Raw genomic sequence first — 16,577 nt, forward strand, 5'->3', positions numbered from 1 at the left:
GTAGGCCTGAAGTTTTCTGTTTTGTTGTTGTGTTTCTGCCAGGTTTTGCTATCGGAATGATGCTGGCCTTGCAGAATGAGTTAGGGAGGAGGCCCTCTTCTTCGACTTTTTGGAATAGTTTCAGTAGAAGTGGTACCAGCTCTTCTTTATACATCTGGTAGAATTCAGCTGTGAATCTGTCTGGTCCTGGGCTTTTCTTCATTGGTAGACTTTCAATTACTGATTCAAGTTTGGAACTTGTTATTGGTGTGTTGAGGGATTCAGTTTCTTCCTGGGTTGATATTGGGAGGTTGTATTTTCCAGAAATTTATTCGTTTCTTCTAGATTTTCTAGTTTGTGTACATACAGGTGTTTTTATTAATCTCTGAGGGCTTTTTATATTCCCATGGGGTTGTAGGTAATGTGTCCTTTGTCATTTCTGATTGTGTATTTCACATCTCAATTTCACTCAGTTTAGCTCGATTTTGGTTATCTTTTTGTCTTCTGCTAGCTTCAGGATTGATTTGCTCTTGTTTTTCTAGTTCCTCCAGGTGTGATGTTAGCCCGTTAATTTGAGATCTTTCTAACTTTTTGATTGGGATGTTTAGTGCTGTAAACTGTCCTTTTAACATTGCTTTAGCTGTGTCCCGGGGATTCTAGTATGTTGTATCTTTGTTCTCACTAGTTTCAAAGAATTTCTTGATTTCTGCCTTAATTTTATTGTTTACCCAAAAGTCTTTCAGGAACAGGTTGTTGAATTTGCATCCAATTGTATGGTTTCGAGTGATCTTCTTCCTACTGATTTCTATTTTTACTGCACTGTGGTCTGTGAGTGTGGTTGGTATGATTTTTGTTTTTTAAATATGTTGAGAATTGTTTTGTGGCTGATTGTGTGGTCAATTTTAGAGTATATCCATGAGCAGATGAGAAAAAAATGTATATTCTAGTTTTTTTTGGGTGGCAAATTCTGTAGATATGTTACGTCTGTTTGGTTGACAGTTGAGTTCAGTTTCTGAATATCTTTGCTAGTTCTCTGCCTCAATGACCTGTATAATACTGTTAAATACATTTTGAAGCCTCCCACTATGATTATGTGGTTACCTACATCTTTTTGTAGGTCTCTAATAACTTACCTTATGAATTTGGACGCTCCTGTATTGGGTGCATAGGTGTTTAGGATAGTTAGGTATTCTTGTTGAATTTAACTCTTTAACATGATGTAATGCATTTCTTTGTCTTTTTAAAATGTTGCTGCTTTAAAGTCTGTTTGGTCTGAAATTAGATGAGTAACTCCTCCTTTTTTCTGTTTTTTGTTTGCTTGGTAGATTTTTCTCCAGTCCTTTACTTTCAGCCTATTGCATGTGAGTGTGTTTTTATAGGTGTTATTGCATAAGAGATAGGTCTCTGGAAGACAGCAAAATATTGGGTATTTCTTTTTTATCCAACTTGCTACTCTGTGCCTTTTATTGAGGCATTTAGCCCGTTGATTTTCAAGGTTAGTATTTATGTGTGTGGATTTGATCCTGTAATACGTTGTTAACTGTTTATCACACAGACTTGATTGTGCATTTGCTTTATACTCTCCATGGCCTAGGGACTTAGGTGTGTTTTTGCGGTGTCTAGTAATGGTCTTTCCTTTTCATATTTAGCACTGTCTTAAGGAACAGTAAACACTGTCTTAAGGATCACTACAACTGTAAGGCAGGTGTAGTGATAATGAATTCCCTTAGCATTTGCTCTTCTGAAATGATCTTATTTCTCTTTCACTTATGAAGCTTAGTTTGGCTGAATATACAACTCTTGGTTGGAACGTACTTTAACATTTTTTTCTTCCATTTTAACTTTGGAGAATCTGAAGACTATGTGTCTCGGGTATGGTCATCTTATACAGCATCAAGAGTTCTCTGCGTTTTCTGAATTGAATGTTGGACTCTCTAGTGAGGTTGGGAAATTTTTCATGGATGACATCCTGAAATGTTTTTCAAGTTGCTTGGGATACCAATGAGTCTTAAATTTTGTCTCTTTATAGAATCCCATATTCCTCGGAAGTTTTGTTCATTCTTTCTTATTCTCTTTTCTTTATTTGTGTGTGATTGATTTAATTTGGAGAACCAGTCTTCAAGTTCTATATTCCTTCATCAGCTTGTTCTATGCTGCTGTGAATAGCTGTGATTGTATTAGGAAGTTCTTGAAGTAAGTTTTTCAGCTCTATTAGATCAGTTCTGTAATTTCTTGAACTGGCCATTTGGTCTTTCAGCTTCTGGATTATTTTATTGCATTCCTTTAATTGCTTGGATTAGGTTTTGACTTTCTCCTGAATCTTGATGATTTTCTTTCCTATCCATATTCTGAATTCTAAGTGTGTCATTTCAGCCATTTCAGGCTAGTCAAGAATCATTACTGGGGAAGAAGTGCATCTTTTTGAATTAATAAGACATTCTGGCTTTTTGAGTTGCCAGAGTTCTTGCACTGGCTCCTTATTTTTTCTGTGGCCTGATGTTCCTTCAGTCTTTGAAGTTGCTGTCCTTTGGATGAGGTGTTTTTGTCTTACTTTTTTTCATGTCCTTGGGGTTTTGATTGTTTTATAAGGTGGGTTCAGTCACCTGGTTTCATTTATCAGCACTCCTGTGCTGCATACTCTAATCTGGGTGGCTAGTACCAGGTCCCCCACTTTGTTTCCTAACCCATTGAGGTTAGGAAACTGCTGTGCTGGAGGGGCTGAGGTGTTACCAGTCTGTTGGCCACAACAGTCCAGTGAATAGTGCTGGCCAAAGCTCTTCATTGGGGGGTGGCAATGGGATCCATGCTCACTTGTGTGTACCAGCAGCATGGCAGGGTACCCATGTGTCAGCTGGAATACAGCACGGGTGGGATCAGGCTGGCAGCATTCCTGCATGCACTCAGGGGCATGGTGAGGGTGGGGAACTGGTTAGGGCAGGGTTGCTGGCTTCTGTGCACACACTTGCACTAGAGATGACAGTGGTGTGGCAGGGGCAGGGCTGCCAGCATCCATGGGCTTGATTGTGCCATTGGCGGCAGTGTGACAAGAGGTCAATGCATCAGCAATGGTGAGCCATTGGCGTGGGTATACATGGTAGCAGTGAGGTGGCAGGGTGTGTGCACATCAATGCAAAGGCAGAAAATTGGAGGGAAAATCTGCCCATGAGTGCTGGCAAAGCAATGAAAACATCAAGGTGAGTAGAAGCCATCAAAGTGGTGGGGGAATACTGTAGCAGGGGGCTTGGGACCAGTCTGCTGAAGCTGTCCAACGGTCAGGTGCAGCGTACCAGGGAAGGAGCTAGGATGAGGCCCCAGGGAAACACTCTAATTGGGCATCAGAGTGGCAAGCAAGCATGGCTAGACTGGCCCCATCTCATGGACAAGACCATGCCTGGTGATGAGGGGTTTTTAGACCCAGGTGTCAGTAACCAGGATGAAACTTCTGGAAAGGAAAGAGTCTGTTTTAAATCTTGAGAGTTGACCCTCTGCGCAGTGGCCCCTCAAAGCTGAGGCTTCCCAGTAGCTAAAATTGTGAGACTCACATGTACATTTCAGTCAATGCAAAGAATTGACTGTTTAAAGTTTTCTGATTTTAGCTATAATGAAGACTGTCATGCTGAGCATGTCATTTATATGTATTTGTGGGTATAACTGATTTTTCCTTCCTTGGAGACAGAGTTCTCAGAAGTTGAATTACTCACTTTTCTTAACTTTTTAAGGATTTTTGTTTTTTAAGTGTAATTAATTAGTTTATTTTAATTGACAAAAATTATATATGTACATACACACAGAGAGAAACACACGTATACACACACACACACATATAGTATAGAATGTACTGTTTTAAAACATGTATGCATTGTGGAATGGCTGTACCAAGATAACTAACATACGCATTACGTCACATACACATCATTTTTCTGTGGTGAGAATAAAACCTAATCTATTAACAGCGTTTGAGTATAAAATACATTGTCAGTAATTATAGTTACCATTTCCTACAATGCTGTTCTCAGATTTGTGTCTTCTAACTGAAATTCTGTTTTCATTGATGAGCATCTCTAATCTCTTTCTCCCCTCCCCACTCCTGCAGTCTCTGATAACCACCATTCTACTCTCTGCGTCTATGATTTCTATTTTTTAAGATTCCATATTTAAGTGAGATAATGTGGCTTTTGTCTTTCTGTCCCTAGTTATTTCACTTAACATGATGGCGTCCAGGTTCATCTGTATTGTTACAAATGAGAGGGAATTTCCTTCTTCTTGAAGCATCAGTAAATATCTATCTTGTATATGCACCGCATTTTCTTTATCCACACATCCACTGATGGACACTTAGGTTGATTCTGTGTCTGTTACTGTGAATAACGCTGCAGTGAACATGGAAGTGTGGATATCTCTGTGGCAGACTGATTCTATTTTCTTTGGATATATACCCAGTAGTGGGATTACTGGATTATATAGTAGTTCTACATTTGATTTTTTGAGTATCAGCTATGCTTTTATCCATAATGGCTGTATTGATTTGCATTTCCAGCAACAATGTGCAACAATTCCTTTTTCTCCAAACCTTTGCCAACATTTATCTCTCATCTTTTTGACAGTATTTGTCCTAATGTATTTGAAGTGGCATCTCGTGGTTGGATGCATTAGTGCACTTCCCTGACGACGAGTGATGTTGAACATTTCTTTATATATTTGTTGCTCATTTTTGTGTCCACTTTTCAGAAATGTGTATTTGTATTCTTTGTCCATTCTTGAATTGAGTTGTTTTCCTGCTATTGAGTTGCTTGAAGTTCCTTACGTATTTTGAATATTCATTTCTTATCAGACGAATCATTTGCAAACATTCTCTCCCATTCCACAGGTCGTCTCTTCACCCTGTTAATTGTTTCCTGGCCTGTGCAGAAGCTTTAATTCCATTTTTTTTTTTTTTTTTGCTATTATTGCTTGTACTTTTGTGGTCCAATCCTAAAAATTATGGCCAAGAAAAAATGTTGTAAAGGCTTTTCCCTGTGTTTTCCTGTAATAATTTTACAGTTTTGAGTCTTACACTTAACTCTAAGATCATTTCGAATTGATTTTTGCAGGTAATGTGAGATAAGTGTTTTTTCATTTTTCTGCATATGGATATCCAGTTTCCCCAACACCATTTACTAAAGGTACTATCCTTTTCTCCCCAGGTATTCTTGGCATTTTTGTCATAAATCAATTGACCTTAGGTGCTTGAATTTATGTCTGGGCTCTTTATTATTTTCTTGGTCCCTGAGTCTGTTTTTATGCCAGTACCATGCTGTTTTGATTACTCCAACTTTGCAGTAGATTTTAAAATCAGGTAGTGTGATCCTTCCAGCTTTGTTCTTTTTCTCAGGATTTATTTGGCTATTCTGCATCTTTTCTGGTTCTCATACAAATTTAGGATTGCTTTTTCTATTTATGTAAAAGCATCATTAGAATTTTAATAGGCATTGCATTGAATCCATAGATCACGTGGGTAATATGGTCATTTTTACAATATCTATTCTCCCAATCTATGAACATGAAATATCTTTTGTGTGTGTGTGTCTTCTTCAATTTCTTTCATCAATGTTTTATAGTTTTGGGTTAAAATAAAAGCTCATTTTTTTTTATTTTATTCATTTTTAATTTTATTCATTTATTTCTAAATAGTACATATTTTTGGGTAAAATATGTCGTTGTTATCATATAGAAAGTCTACTGATTTTTGTATGTTGATTTTATATCCTGAAGCTTTATGGAATTTGTTTATTAGTTGTAACGGTTTTTTTGTGGAGTCTTTAGGGTTTTTGGTATATAAGACAATGTCATCTCTAAACAGGTATTATTAACCTTCTTCCTTTCTGATATGAGTGACTTTTCTTTATCTTGACTTATTGCGATGGTATGATTTCCAGTACTATATTACATAGAAGTGGCAAGAGTGGGTATCCTTGTCTTTTGCTTGATCTTAGAGAAAAAAGTTTCAACTTTTCATCATTTACAATGTTAGCTGTGGTTTTGGCATATGCTGTATTGAAGGCTTTTTTATACCTATTTTTTGAGAGTTTTTATCCATGAAAGAGTGTTGAATTTTTTTTAAATGCATGTACAGAATCTATTGATAAAATCATTTGTTTTTGTTTTTCATTCTGTTAATGTGGTGTGTCACATTTACAGATTTGCATATGTTGAACCATCCTTGCATTTCAGAGATAAATTCCAGCTGATTATGGTGAATCATCCTTTTACCATGCTGCTGAACTCACGTTATGTTTTATTGGGGAATTTTGCATCTATGCTCATTGGGGATATTGGCCTATAATTCTCTTTTCTTATGTTGTCCTCCTCTGGCCTTCATGCAAGAGTAATGATAGCCTCATAAAATGAATTTGTAAATAGTCTGTTCTCTTCAATTTTGGGAAATACTTTGAGAAGAACTGGCATTGGTTCTTTAAATGTTTGGTAGAATTCAGTAGGAAAGCCACCAATTTCTGGGTTTTCTTTGACAGGAGATGTTTTATTACTAATTTAATTCTTTTATTCATTATTGATCTCTTCAAATTTTTATTTCTTCATGATTCAGGCTTGGTAGGTTACACGTTTCCGGAAATGTATCCATTATTTTACATTATGCAATTTGTTCTCCGTTCATAGTCATTTAAGATCCTCTGCATTCCTGTGGTATCAGTTGCAATATCTTGCCTTTCCATTCTGATTATATTTATTTGACTATTTTCCTTTTTTCCTAGTCTAGCTAAAGGTTTGTCAATTTTGTTTATCTTTTAAAAAACCCAATTATTTGTTTTGTTGATACTTTCCATAGTTTTCCTAATCTCTATTTTATTTCTGCTCTGATCTTACAATTTTTTTCCTTCTATTAAGTTTGGGCTTAATTTGTTTTTCTTTTTCTGGCATTTTGAGATGCAATATTAGGATGTCTATTTGGATTTTTTAAAATTTGATATCTACATTTGTTGCTATAAATTTCCCTGTTAGAACCATTTTTGCTGCATCCTGTAAGTTTTAATATATGAGATTTTTATTTTTGTTTGTCTCAAGATAATTTAAAATATTCCTTTTAATTTATTAATATATTCATTGATTATTCAGAAGCATGTCTTTAAATTTTCACATTATTTGTGAATTTAAAAATCTTTCTGTTATTGAATTGTAGATTCATACCATTGTGGTCAGATAGAATACTTGATATGATTTCATTCTTTTAAATTTAAAATGTTTTTGGCCTATGTGAAATGCATCTTGAGAATATTGTTTGCGCAATTGAAAGAAACTTATATTCTACTTCTGGTGCCTGGAATGTTCTGTATATATCTGTGAGGTCATTTGGTTCAGGGAATATTTATTTATGACGTTTCCTTATTCCTCATTGTTGTCTATCTGGATAATCCGCTCGTCATGGGAAGTGGAATAAGACCCCCACTATTATGGTTCGCAGTCTAGCTCTCCCTTTACATCTATTACCTATTGAATTATATGTTTAGGTGCTCAGACACCTTGTGTATTTGCTTTTATAATTCTTATATACTCCTAATGAATAAATGCTTTTATTATAAGGATCGTCTTTGTCTTATTTAAGTTTTTTTTTTTTTTTTTTTTTTGAGACAGAGTTTTGCTCTTGTTACCCAGGCTGGAGTGCAATGGCGCGATCTCGGCTCACCACAACCTCCGCCTCCTGGGTTCAGGCAATTCTCCTGCCTCAGCCTCCTGAGTAGCTGGGATTACAGGCACGCACCACCATGCCCAGCTAATTTTTTGTATTTTTAGTAGAGACGGGGTTTCACCATGTTAACCAGGATGGTCTTGATCTCTTAACCTCGTGATCCACCCACCTTGGCCTCCCAAAGTGCTGGGACAGGCGTGAGCCACCGCGCCCGGCCTATTTAAGTATTTTTTACTTAAAGTTTATTTTATCTGATATCAGTATAGGTACCTCTGCTCTCTTTTGATGTGTTTGTGTAGAATATCTTTTTTCATCCCTTTACTTTCCAACTGTTCATACGTTTAAGGTTAAATGAATCTCTCATAAGCAGCACAGAAACGGATCTTATTTGTTCATCCATTCAGCCATTCCATTTCTTTTGATTAAAGATTATGATATATTTATATTCAAGGTAAGTATTGACATGTAAGAACTTACACTGCCCTTTTGGTCACTGTTTTCTGGCTGTTACGTAGATTTTGTCCCCTTTCTCTCCTGTTTTCTCCCTTTATAATTAGACAATTTTATGTGCAGTGGTATGCCTTGAATTTTTACTTCTAATATTTTCTTTATCTACTACAGGTTTTTGGTTTTGGTTACCATGAGGCTTACACAAAATATCTTAGAGTTATAGCAGGCTACGTCAAGCTGACAATAATCTAACTTCAATTACATTGAAAAACTCTACACTCTTCTCCCAGCATTTTGTGGTTTTGATGTCACAGTTTACATCTTTTGATATTGTGTATCCCTCAAAATAGGGGTCCCCACTCCTGGACTGCCACCTGGTACCAGTCTGTGGCCTTTTAGAAACCAGGCTGCACAGCAGAAGGTGAGCAGTGGCTGACAAAGCATTACCACCTGAGCTTTGCCTCCTGTCAGGTCAGCAGTGGCATAAGATTCTCATAGGAGTGTGAACTGCACATGCCAGGGATCTAGGTTGCATGCTCCTTATGAGAATCTAACTAATGACTGATGATCTGAGGTGGAATAATTACATCCCAAAACCATTCCCTACCCTGCAACTCCCAGTCCATGGAAATATTGTCTTCCATGAAACTGGTCCTTGGTGCCAAAAAGTTTGGGAACCACTGCCTTAACAAATCACTGTAGCTACTATTATTTCAAAAAGTTTTGTCCTAAAATCTTCATACTAAAGATATAAGGGATTTTCACATTAGCATTATAGTATTAGAGTATTCTGAATTTCTTTTTTCTTTCTTTCTTTCTTTCTTTCTTTCTTTCTTTCTTTCTTTCTTTCTTTCTTTTTTTTAAGATCAAGTCTCACAGTTGTTGCCCAGGCTGGAGTGCAGGGGCATAATCTTGGCTCACTGCAACCTCTGACTCCTGGGTTCAAGCAATTCTCCTGCCTCAGCCTCCAAAGTAGCTGGGATTACAGGCACCTGCCACCATGCCTGGCTAATTTTTGCACATTTAGTAGAGAGAGTGATTCACCATGTTGGCCAGCCTGATCTCAAACTCCTGACCTCATGATCTCCCCACCTCAGCCTCCTGATGTGCTGGGATTGCAGGTATGAGCCACCACGCCCAGTCACCTGCTTTTCTTTTAAAGCAGGTCTAGCAGTGATAAACTTCCACAGTCTAATCTGTCTGGGAAAATTCTTATTTGTCCTTCATTTCTAAAAGACAGATTTGTTGGTTATAATATTCTTGGTTGCCAATTTTTTAAAAAAAATTTTCATTTTATTTAATATATCATTCAGCTTTGTCTTGGTTTTTAAGGTCTCTCCTGAGAAGTCAGAGGATAATCTTATAAAGGTTCTCTCATATGTGACAAGTTGATTTTTTTCTTGCTACTTTCAAAATTCTCTTTGCCTTTGGCAGTTGAAAATTGTATTATAATGCATTGGGTAAAGATCACTGTATATGCAATCTATTTAGGGTTATTTGGGCTTCCTGAATCTATATGTTAATTTCTAGCTCCAGATTTGAACAATTTTTGCCATTATTCACTTTTGTCTTTTCCTCTTTGTGTTCCTTCTGGGACACCTCCATTACATTCATTAGTTTGCATGATAGTTTTTTATAAATTCTATAGGATTTCTTTACTCTTTTTGTGCTTCTTGTTTTGTTTATCTCACAGGGTAATTTAAAATGACCTGTTCTTAGTCTCACAGATCCTTTCTTCTGGTTAATCAAGTCTACTGTTGAAGAAATGTTTCAGTTTAGTCATTGTGTCTTTAGCTACAGAATTTGTGTGGTTCTTTTTTACAGTTGCTGTCTTTTTTGATCTTATAGTTTTATTTGTGTATACTTCTACTGATTTTATTTCTATATGTTTTGATATTCTCTTGTAGTGCACTGAGCATTTAAATATAACCACTTTGAATTATTTTGTCAGACATTTGTAAATGTCTCCATTTTTTTTTAGGGTCAGTTACTGGTGCTTCGTTTTTATGGCAGTGTCATGGTTCCCTGATTGTTTGCAATTCTTATGGCCATGTGTTGGTGACTATGCATTTTAAGTAGGCACTTGTTCCAATAAATATAGAATGACTTTGACAGGAAAAGCCCTTCACCAATTATCCTGTCCAGAATTCTGGACAGGGATCTGATGCCCGGAATTAGTCCATGATAAGCTTGAGGCTGGAGTTCTTGGGCAGGCTCACCTGGTGCTTGGTTCTGTGGGGTTCAGCCTATAGCCTGGGCTCACCGGGATTGACCTGTTGATTGGGTCTACAATGATGGTTCTATGGCCTTTCTCCATGTGGCTGGGCCTGAAGCCTGAATCAACTGGCCAAGTCTGAATCCTGAGTCCACAGAGGCTGACTTGGCACTGAGGAAGTCCTAAGTCTGTGTCTGCAGTGGCCATCGAGGTGCTGGGATGGGAGTGGTGCCTGTGATGGAACTGGAGCCTGAGTCTATAGATTCTAGCCTAGCCCTGGAGAAAGTCTGGAGCCTGATTCCATGTCTATAGGCCTGGGCCCTTGGTTTTCAGAGGTTATCCTAAAGACTGAGTCCACAGGGGTGGGTCTTGGGCTTTGGTCCACAGGGAAAGCTTGTGCAGGAGTCTACTGCTATGGTTCTGGACCCAGGATACACTGAAACATGTCTAGATCTTGGGTTCACTGAGTCTGGCACTCTGGGGACCAGCCTGGGTCCTGGGGCAGTGTGACGCAGGGGAGTCCTAGAACCTGGGTTTGCAAGTTCTTGTCTGGAGCATAGGTCTACAGAAGCCAGTCTGGAGGTTAGATGTGTGCATGTTGGCCTGGAGGCTAGATTCATGAGGACTGGCTTGGAGCCTGGGGCACAGCGCCTGGTTCAGATCTGGTGTCATCAACCCTTCAGGCTGAATATGGGTCCTGGGACTGTGGGGGCTCTCCTGGAACCTGGGTGTGCAGGGGAAATTCTAGAACCTGGGTTTGCAGAGGCTGGACTGGCAGTGGAAACTTTTAAGATAGGCCCAATCTTTGGGTTTACTGGAGCACAGGGTCACAGGGGATGGTCTTGAGTATATGCAGGCTTGTATATCTTCTGGTGCTGATCTGAAGTCAAGGGTTGCAGTTAACTGGAGATTGACTGAGGGGCCTTTATCTGTCGGAGCTGACCTAGTTCTGGGTTAGCCTACAACCTGGGACCACAGTAGCTGTCTTAGTGTTGGGGTGAGGCTGTAGCCTTGGACCATGGTGCCAGCCTGAAAGCTGGGGTCCTGTGGGACCACCTGGCACTGGTTTTACTGTGGTAGGTGCAGTGTTGAGATCTGAGCCAAAGTTTAATACCCACTCACCTTCCTTCACATAGAGAATATTTCCGTCTACATTGTACAGCCTGGAGTGGGAGGAAGGATGGTGTGGGTCATATAAACTCTCCTTACTACTCTCTTCAATTTTTTTTTCTTATTTCTGTGCTACTCAAGTGTTGAAATGTATCACTTGGTTTTACAAGCTCCTGTGAGGATATTTTATGCTTGGGTAGTTGTTCAAACTGAGGCATTTGTGAAGGGATGAACTTTTTTGAAAGTTTCTGTTCTGCCAACTTGCTGGTATCACTCCAGGGATTTTTACTACAATAAACATTGTGAAAATATCCTATGTAATTGAGCATGAAAACTGGGCAATTTAATTCCTATGTTCCTGAAGGTTTTCTGTCTACCTAGGCTGGTTCAGAAGTTAAGCAATCGGTTAACCCTCTGTAAGTAAATCCAAAATCCTCTCACTCCCTTCCTGCCTCTCTCATGCATCTGCACCTCCCATACTGGAGGATCCCTCCCCTCTGGGAGAAAGTAGCTTGGTCTTGATTTCCTTCTTGAACAAACCCTATACCTTCATATCTTGTATAACTTCCATTCTACTTGATGCTGCTCGTGTATGTTTCTTATGTTGTTACCCAGGTTCATGGACCCCCGGGGATTAATGAGAATGCAGACTTATTTTCCAAAGGTGGGGAGGCCCTGAGGTTCAACATTTTAAAGAGATTTTCCAGAGACGCCGCTGCCACCTCACATGTCAGGACCATTTTATGAGGATGCGCCTAGAAGACCTTTCTCTACCCACCAACCTGCCAAGGACCAGGAAAAGCATGTAAGCCATGCTTCGGGAGCAGAGGCTACAAGACCCAGGGAGCCCAAGGCCCTGTCTGAGCTCATTCATGCACACGAGGTATCTGAGAGGAGATAGTCATTGTACCTCGGGCCACATGGGTTATTGGCCATGAGCCCTGAGACAGCAGCTCAGATGCACCACTTGTGCCACCTGGAGCTGGCTCAGAAATCCACCTACCCAGATCCTCCCTGTCTGCCCTGATGAGAATAACTCCGTCAAACACTCAACCCCTTTCGCTCAGAACTACAGCCCACAGAGCTTCTGAACATGCTGATGTTTAGTGATCTGTACCACATGATTAGGCTCAGGATGCGTGGATTTTCTAAAACGCTGGTCTGAGATCTCAGACACCTGCAAAAGAGGGTAACAAACCAGTACAGAGCTGGTCCGTCACCGAAGAGTCGTCAGGAGAGAAGTGCTGACGTCCACAGAATGTGGGAGCAGTATCCAGCCGGGCCTGGGAGTGGCTTTCCCTCAGTGGAATCCCTCCAGGCAGGTCTTGTTCAGGAGGCCGAAGTGTGTCCTCCAGGGCCTGGTGCTGATGGTAAGGAAGCAGGTGAAAGTCTGAAAGAAGAAGCACAGGAAGGGACTGTGGGTGAGGGAGGCTCAGGAAGCTCACGGCTCACGCTCTCAACAATGGCTCCCTCTTCACATCGCCCTTTCCCAGGTCAAGCAGCAGGAAGATGGAGGCTCTGGCCATCAGATGCTGCCCCCAAGCCTGAGTCCTGGGCTGTTCTGGAGGTTTGAGCTGAACTGGAGCTCTCTTCTGACCCAGGGGCACCCATGCTGTGTTCCCTCTCCCCAGCAGTGGCTTTCAGGGGAACACCAGTCTGTCCTGGTGTAATCCCTGCATCCAGGAGCAGGAGAATGCATTGTCTCAGTGGAAGCAGTTCCTAGATTTAAGCAATTAGCTACGCATTTGTTAATCTTACAATAAGGGGGTTGGTTAAGCACAGGAAAAGTTTCCCCAGAGCCAGCCTTTACTTGAAGCTTGTCCCCTAGAGCAGCTGCTGCAGCTTGGAAGGGCCCTGGGCAGGGCCTGGGATGGAGAGGAGGGGGGCTCCTTCTCAGCCTCCACCTCTTTTGAGTCTAGGGCAGTGTAGGGAAACCCTGAGGTGAGAACTGCATCCACAGACAGAGGTGATGTTGGATCCCAGGTTCATCCAGAAGGTGGGGGAGGAAGTCCAGAGAGGGGACAGCTTCTTATTGGGCCCAGGAGACTGGGACCCCTGAGGGAAAGAGCAATCTTAAGGCCACATGCTGTGGGTGCAGGCAGCTTCAGTGGCATGACAGGGCAGAGTCGGGAAACTCAGACTGGCCAGGAGCCTGCAAGTGGACCCCTGGCTGCCTGCCCTCTTCCCTCCCCTCTAAGGGTGGCCTGGTGGAGGCCGCTGCATGCTCACTCCTCTAAGTCTCTTTGTCAGCTGCACCTGTGCCCACACCACACCCCACGCAGCATCCACAGCTGTGGACGTGAGGGAAGCTGGTGTCCTGTCCTACTGTCTTACGTCGTTCAGCTCTGGGCTTTCTTGGAAAGGGCAGTTGTCAATGTCCTCTTCGAATTTTCCACACCTAGTTCTTCCCAGCAGGAGCTCCACTGAGAATACGGTCTTGGACTCCACCTATTACACACAGAGAGATTAATGTGAACACACCCCCCTTGCTGCTTCTAAGTAGCTGCTGGCATAGGAGAATTCCCAACACTCTTCTCCATTAGGGAGCTCGCCCATGGGCCTGGCATCAGGAGATGTGCTTTAGAATGGGGAGTTAAGAGCAAAAAGCAGATGGGCATGGTGGCCCCAGGGCAGACACAGGCTGAGTCATAACCCACGAATGTATCCTCATTTCCAGATGTGCTTCCCACTCTCCCATGATGAGACTCCAGCTTCACTCTCAGCCAGTATCTGAACCTGCAGCTGCATTTCCAGAGGACGGCACTATGTGCCCAGGGAGGGTGTTGGCTCTCCAAGAGTTTTCAGGGTAACCTCAGCCCTGGGCCAGAGGGAACCTCATCTACTCCTTGTTGTCAAACCTTCCACCTGACCTCCAACAAAAAAATGCAAGAATGCCACCCAGCAGTCCCACTACACACAGGCACACACCCTTGGGACAGTGGCTTCAAGGGGCTGGGTGTGGTGGCTTACGCCTATAATCCTAGCACTTTGGGAGGCCAAAGCAGGCTGATCATGAAGTCAGGAGTTCAACACCAGCGTGGCCAACATAGTGAAACCCCATTTCTCCTAAAAATACAAAAAATCAGCAAGCACGTGGCAGGCGCCTGTAATCCCAGCTACTCTGGAGGCTGAGGCAGGAGAATTGCTTGAATCTGAGAGGCAGAGGTTGCAGTGAGCAGAGATTGCACCACTGCACTCCAGCCTGGATGACAGCGCCAGATGCCATCTCAAAAAACAAACAAAAACAAAAACAAATAGAAGTCCCCTACTTGGAGCCTGTTTCACTGTCCATGCCTGCAGTACAGATGCACAGTGGTTCTGATTGCACTCTGCAGTGACTCCATTGGAAGGAGAACATTTAGCATTAAGACCTGCTCTGAGGAAAAGTGTAAAACAGCCTTAGGTTTATTAAGTGCAGACACAGCAAGGAGCCCAGAGAAGGTAGAAATCAGCAAAGAGGAACCGACCACCCAGAGGCCTTTGGGATTGACAGGGTTTTCTTGCTGCTCCTGAACCCGTACTGTTCTCTTTTTTAATTTTTATTTTTAAAATTACCTTTTTTTTAAATCACATTTTTGGAAATATTTCTCAATTTCTCTCTATTGACATTTTCTGTTCAGCCCTTTTCCTTATTCTGTATCTTCGTTTTCTCGGTAGTCTTCATTTCGAAGTCATTATTCAGTCAAATAGTGTCATAAAAAGAAGGGGATTAAACAATACATTTTGCATGAGAGTCAATTAGGATCGATTTTTTTTAAATTGCTAGCTTGGATGTTTTCAAAATCAAAAATTAACTAAGTTACCTTGTATTATCTAAGTATGGACTATAATTGGTGAACAATAGCAAAGACCTGGAATCAACCCAAATGCCCATTGATAATAGACTGGATTGGGAAAATGTGGCACATATACACTATGGAATATTATGCAGCAATCAGAAATGATGAGTTCGAGTCGTTTGTAGGGACATGGATGAATCTGGAGAACATCATTCTCAGCAAACTGACACAAGAACAGAAAATGAAACACCGCATATTCTCATCATAGGCGGGTGATGAAAAATGAGAACACATGGACACAGAAAGGGGAGTACTAAACACTGGGGTCTATTGGGGGGAAAAGGGGAGGGCCAGTGGGAGGGGGAGGTGGGGAGGGATAGCCTGGGGAGAAATGCCAAATGTGGGTGAAGGGGTGAAAGCAAACAAAACACACTGCCACGTGTGTACCTATGCAACTGTATTGCATGCTCTGCACATGTACCCCAAAACCTAAAATGCAATAAAAAAAAAATTTTTTTTTAATTTAAAAAAAAAAAGACTCCCTGTCCCCACCCCACTCCCATTTCTCCCTTAGCAGCAGATGCCAGGGCAAGAGGGGACCTGGTCACCAACCTGCTCCTTCCAGAAATTCAAGATGTGCACCAGTCTGTAGGCGTAGTGGTCCTTGCTCTGTTGGTTGAAGGTGTGTATGGCAAATTCCACTGTGGCAGGGAGGTAACGAGCCATGACATTGTATTTATCACAGTCCCTTTGCTTATGGAAATGCCAGGCATGGGTCAGTAGGAGTTGGAAGCCCAAGGGAAGCAGCAGCCGCGCCCAGGACAGAGCCCCTCTCTGCAGCAGGCCCGGCATGGTGCTGACTGCAGCCACCCCTGCCTTTGCTCTTCCCAGCCCCTGTGTCCACAGGAGTTAGCTGGACCCAGGCGCAGCCTTAATTTCATCCGCTCCAGCACAGACTCCTCCTGCTGGTCCTCAGCTCCGCTATGACACCCTGTCCCTTCCCACAGGCAGACTCGCCTCCTCCAGCCAAGGTAGTTGAAGTTATTCCCACCATACATTTTATGGCTGGCCCTGTATATCAGGGTGAATTTTAAATCATGAAATATTCACAGAAGGAAAAAGAGGAAGCCCACAGAATGAGTGGAAATCCACAAGAGGAAGTAAAGAGTTTTCAGGTGAAAGGGTGAGCATCACAAGGACGCCGAGCCCTGGTCCCTCAGTTTTCTTGTGAGGCCTGAGCCTTGGGAGCTCATCTGTTGGCCCCTGGCTTTGTGTCATCTGCAGCCGCTACAGGTGAGCTTCTTGGGTCACCAACCACACCAAAGCTTTGCTCTTGTCCTCTCCTCCCAAAAGATTCAAGAAG

At 41.7% G+C, this 16,577-nt stretch overlaps 1 protein-coding gene across 1 annotated transcript; it reads right to left on the bottom strand.

The window, feature by feature from the left end:
• Positions 1-3,678: 3,678 nt before the first annotated feature.
• CST9L (cystatin 9-like) lies at positions 3,679-16,295 on the bottom strand. The gene is made up of 3 exons (XM_054255290.2): positions 15,827-16,295; positions 13,770-13,883; positions 3,679-12,825 (listed from the first exon to the last, which is right to left on the bottom strand). Exons 1-3 carry the CDS (start codon positions 16,064-16,066, stop codon positions 12,736-12,738), a joined length of 444 nt encoding a protein of 147 aa, XP_054111265.2. The 5' UTR covers positions 16,067-16,295; the 3' UTR covers positions 3,679-12,735.
• Positions 16,296-16,577: the final 282 nt, after the last annotated feature.

This window comes from Callithrix jacchus, chromosome 5, assembly GCF_049354715.1.
Source record: "Callithrix jacchus isolate 240 chromosome 5, calJac240_pri, whole genome shotgun sequence".
In the NCBI taxonomy this organism is placed as follows: domain Eukaryota; kingdom Metazoa; phylum Chordata; class Mammalia; order Primates; family Cebidae; genus Callithrix; species Callithrix jacchus.

What these genes read in the sequence shown, in the direction of transcription:
- CST9L (XM_054255290.2), bottom strand. Translation starts at nt 16,066, where the DNA reads ATGCCGGGCCTGCTGCAGAGAGGGGCTCTGTCCTGGGCGCGGCTGCTG. An exon ending in TGAATTTCTGGAAGGAGCAG is followed by an intron (nt 13,884 to 15,826) that starts GTTGGTGACCAG and finishes TGTGTGTAATAG; the next exon opens with GTGGAGTCCAAGACCGTATT. An exon ending in AAAGCCCAGAGCTGAACGAC is followed by an intron (nt 12,826 to 13,769) that starts GTAAGACAGTAG and finishes TTCTTCTTTCAG; the next exon opens with ACTTTCACCTGCTTCCTTAC.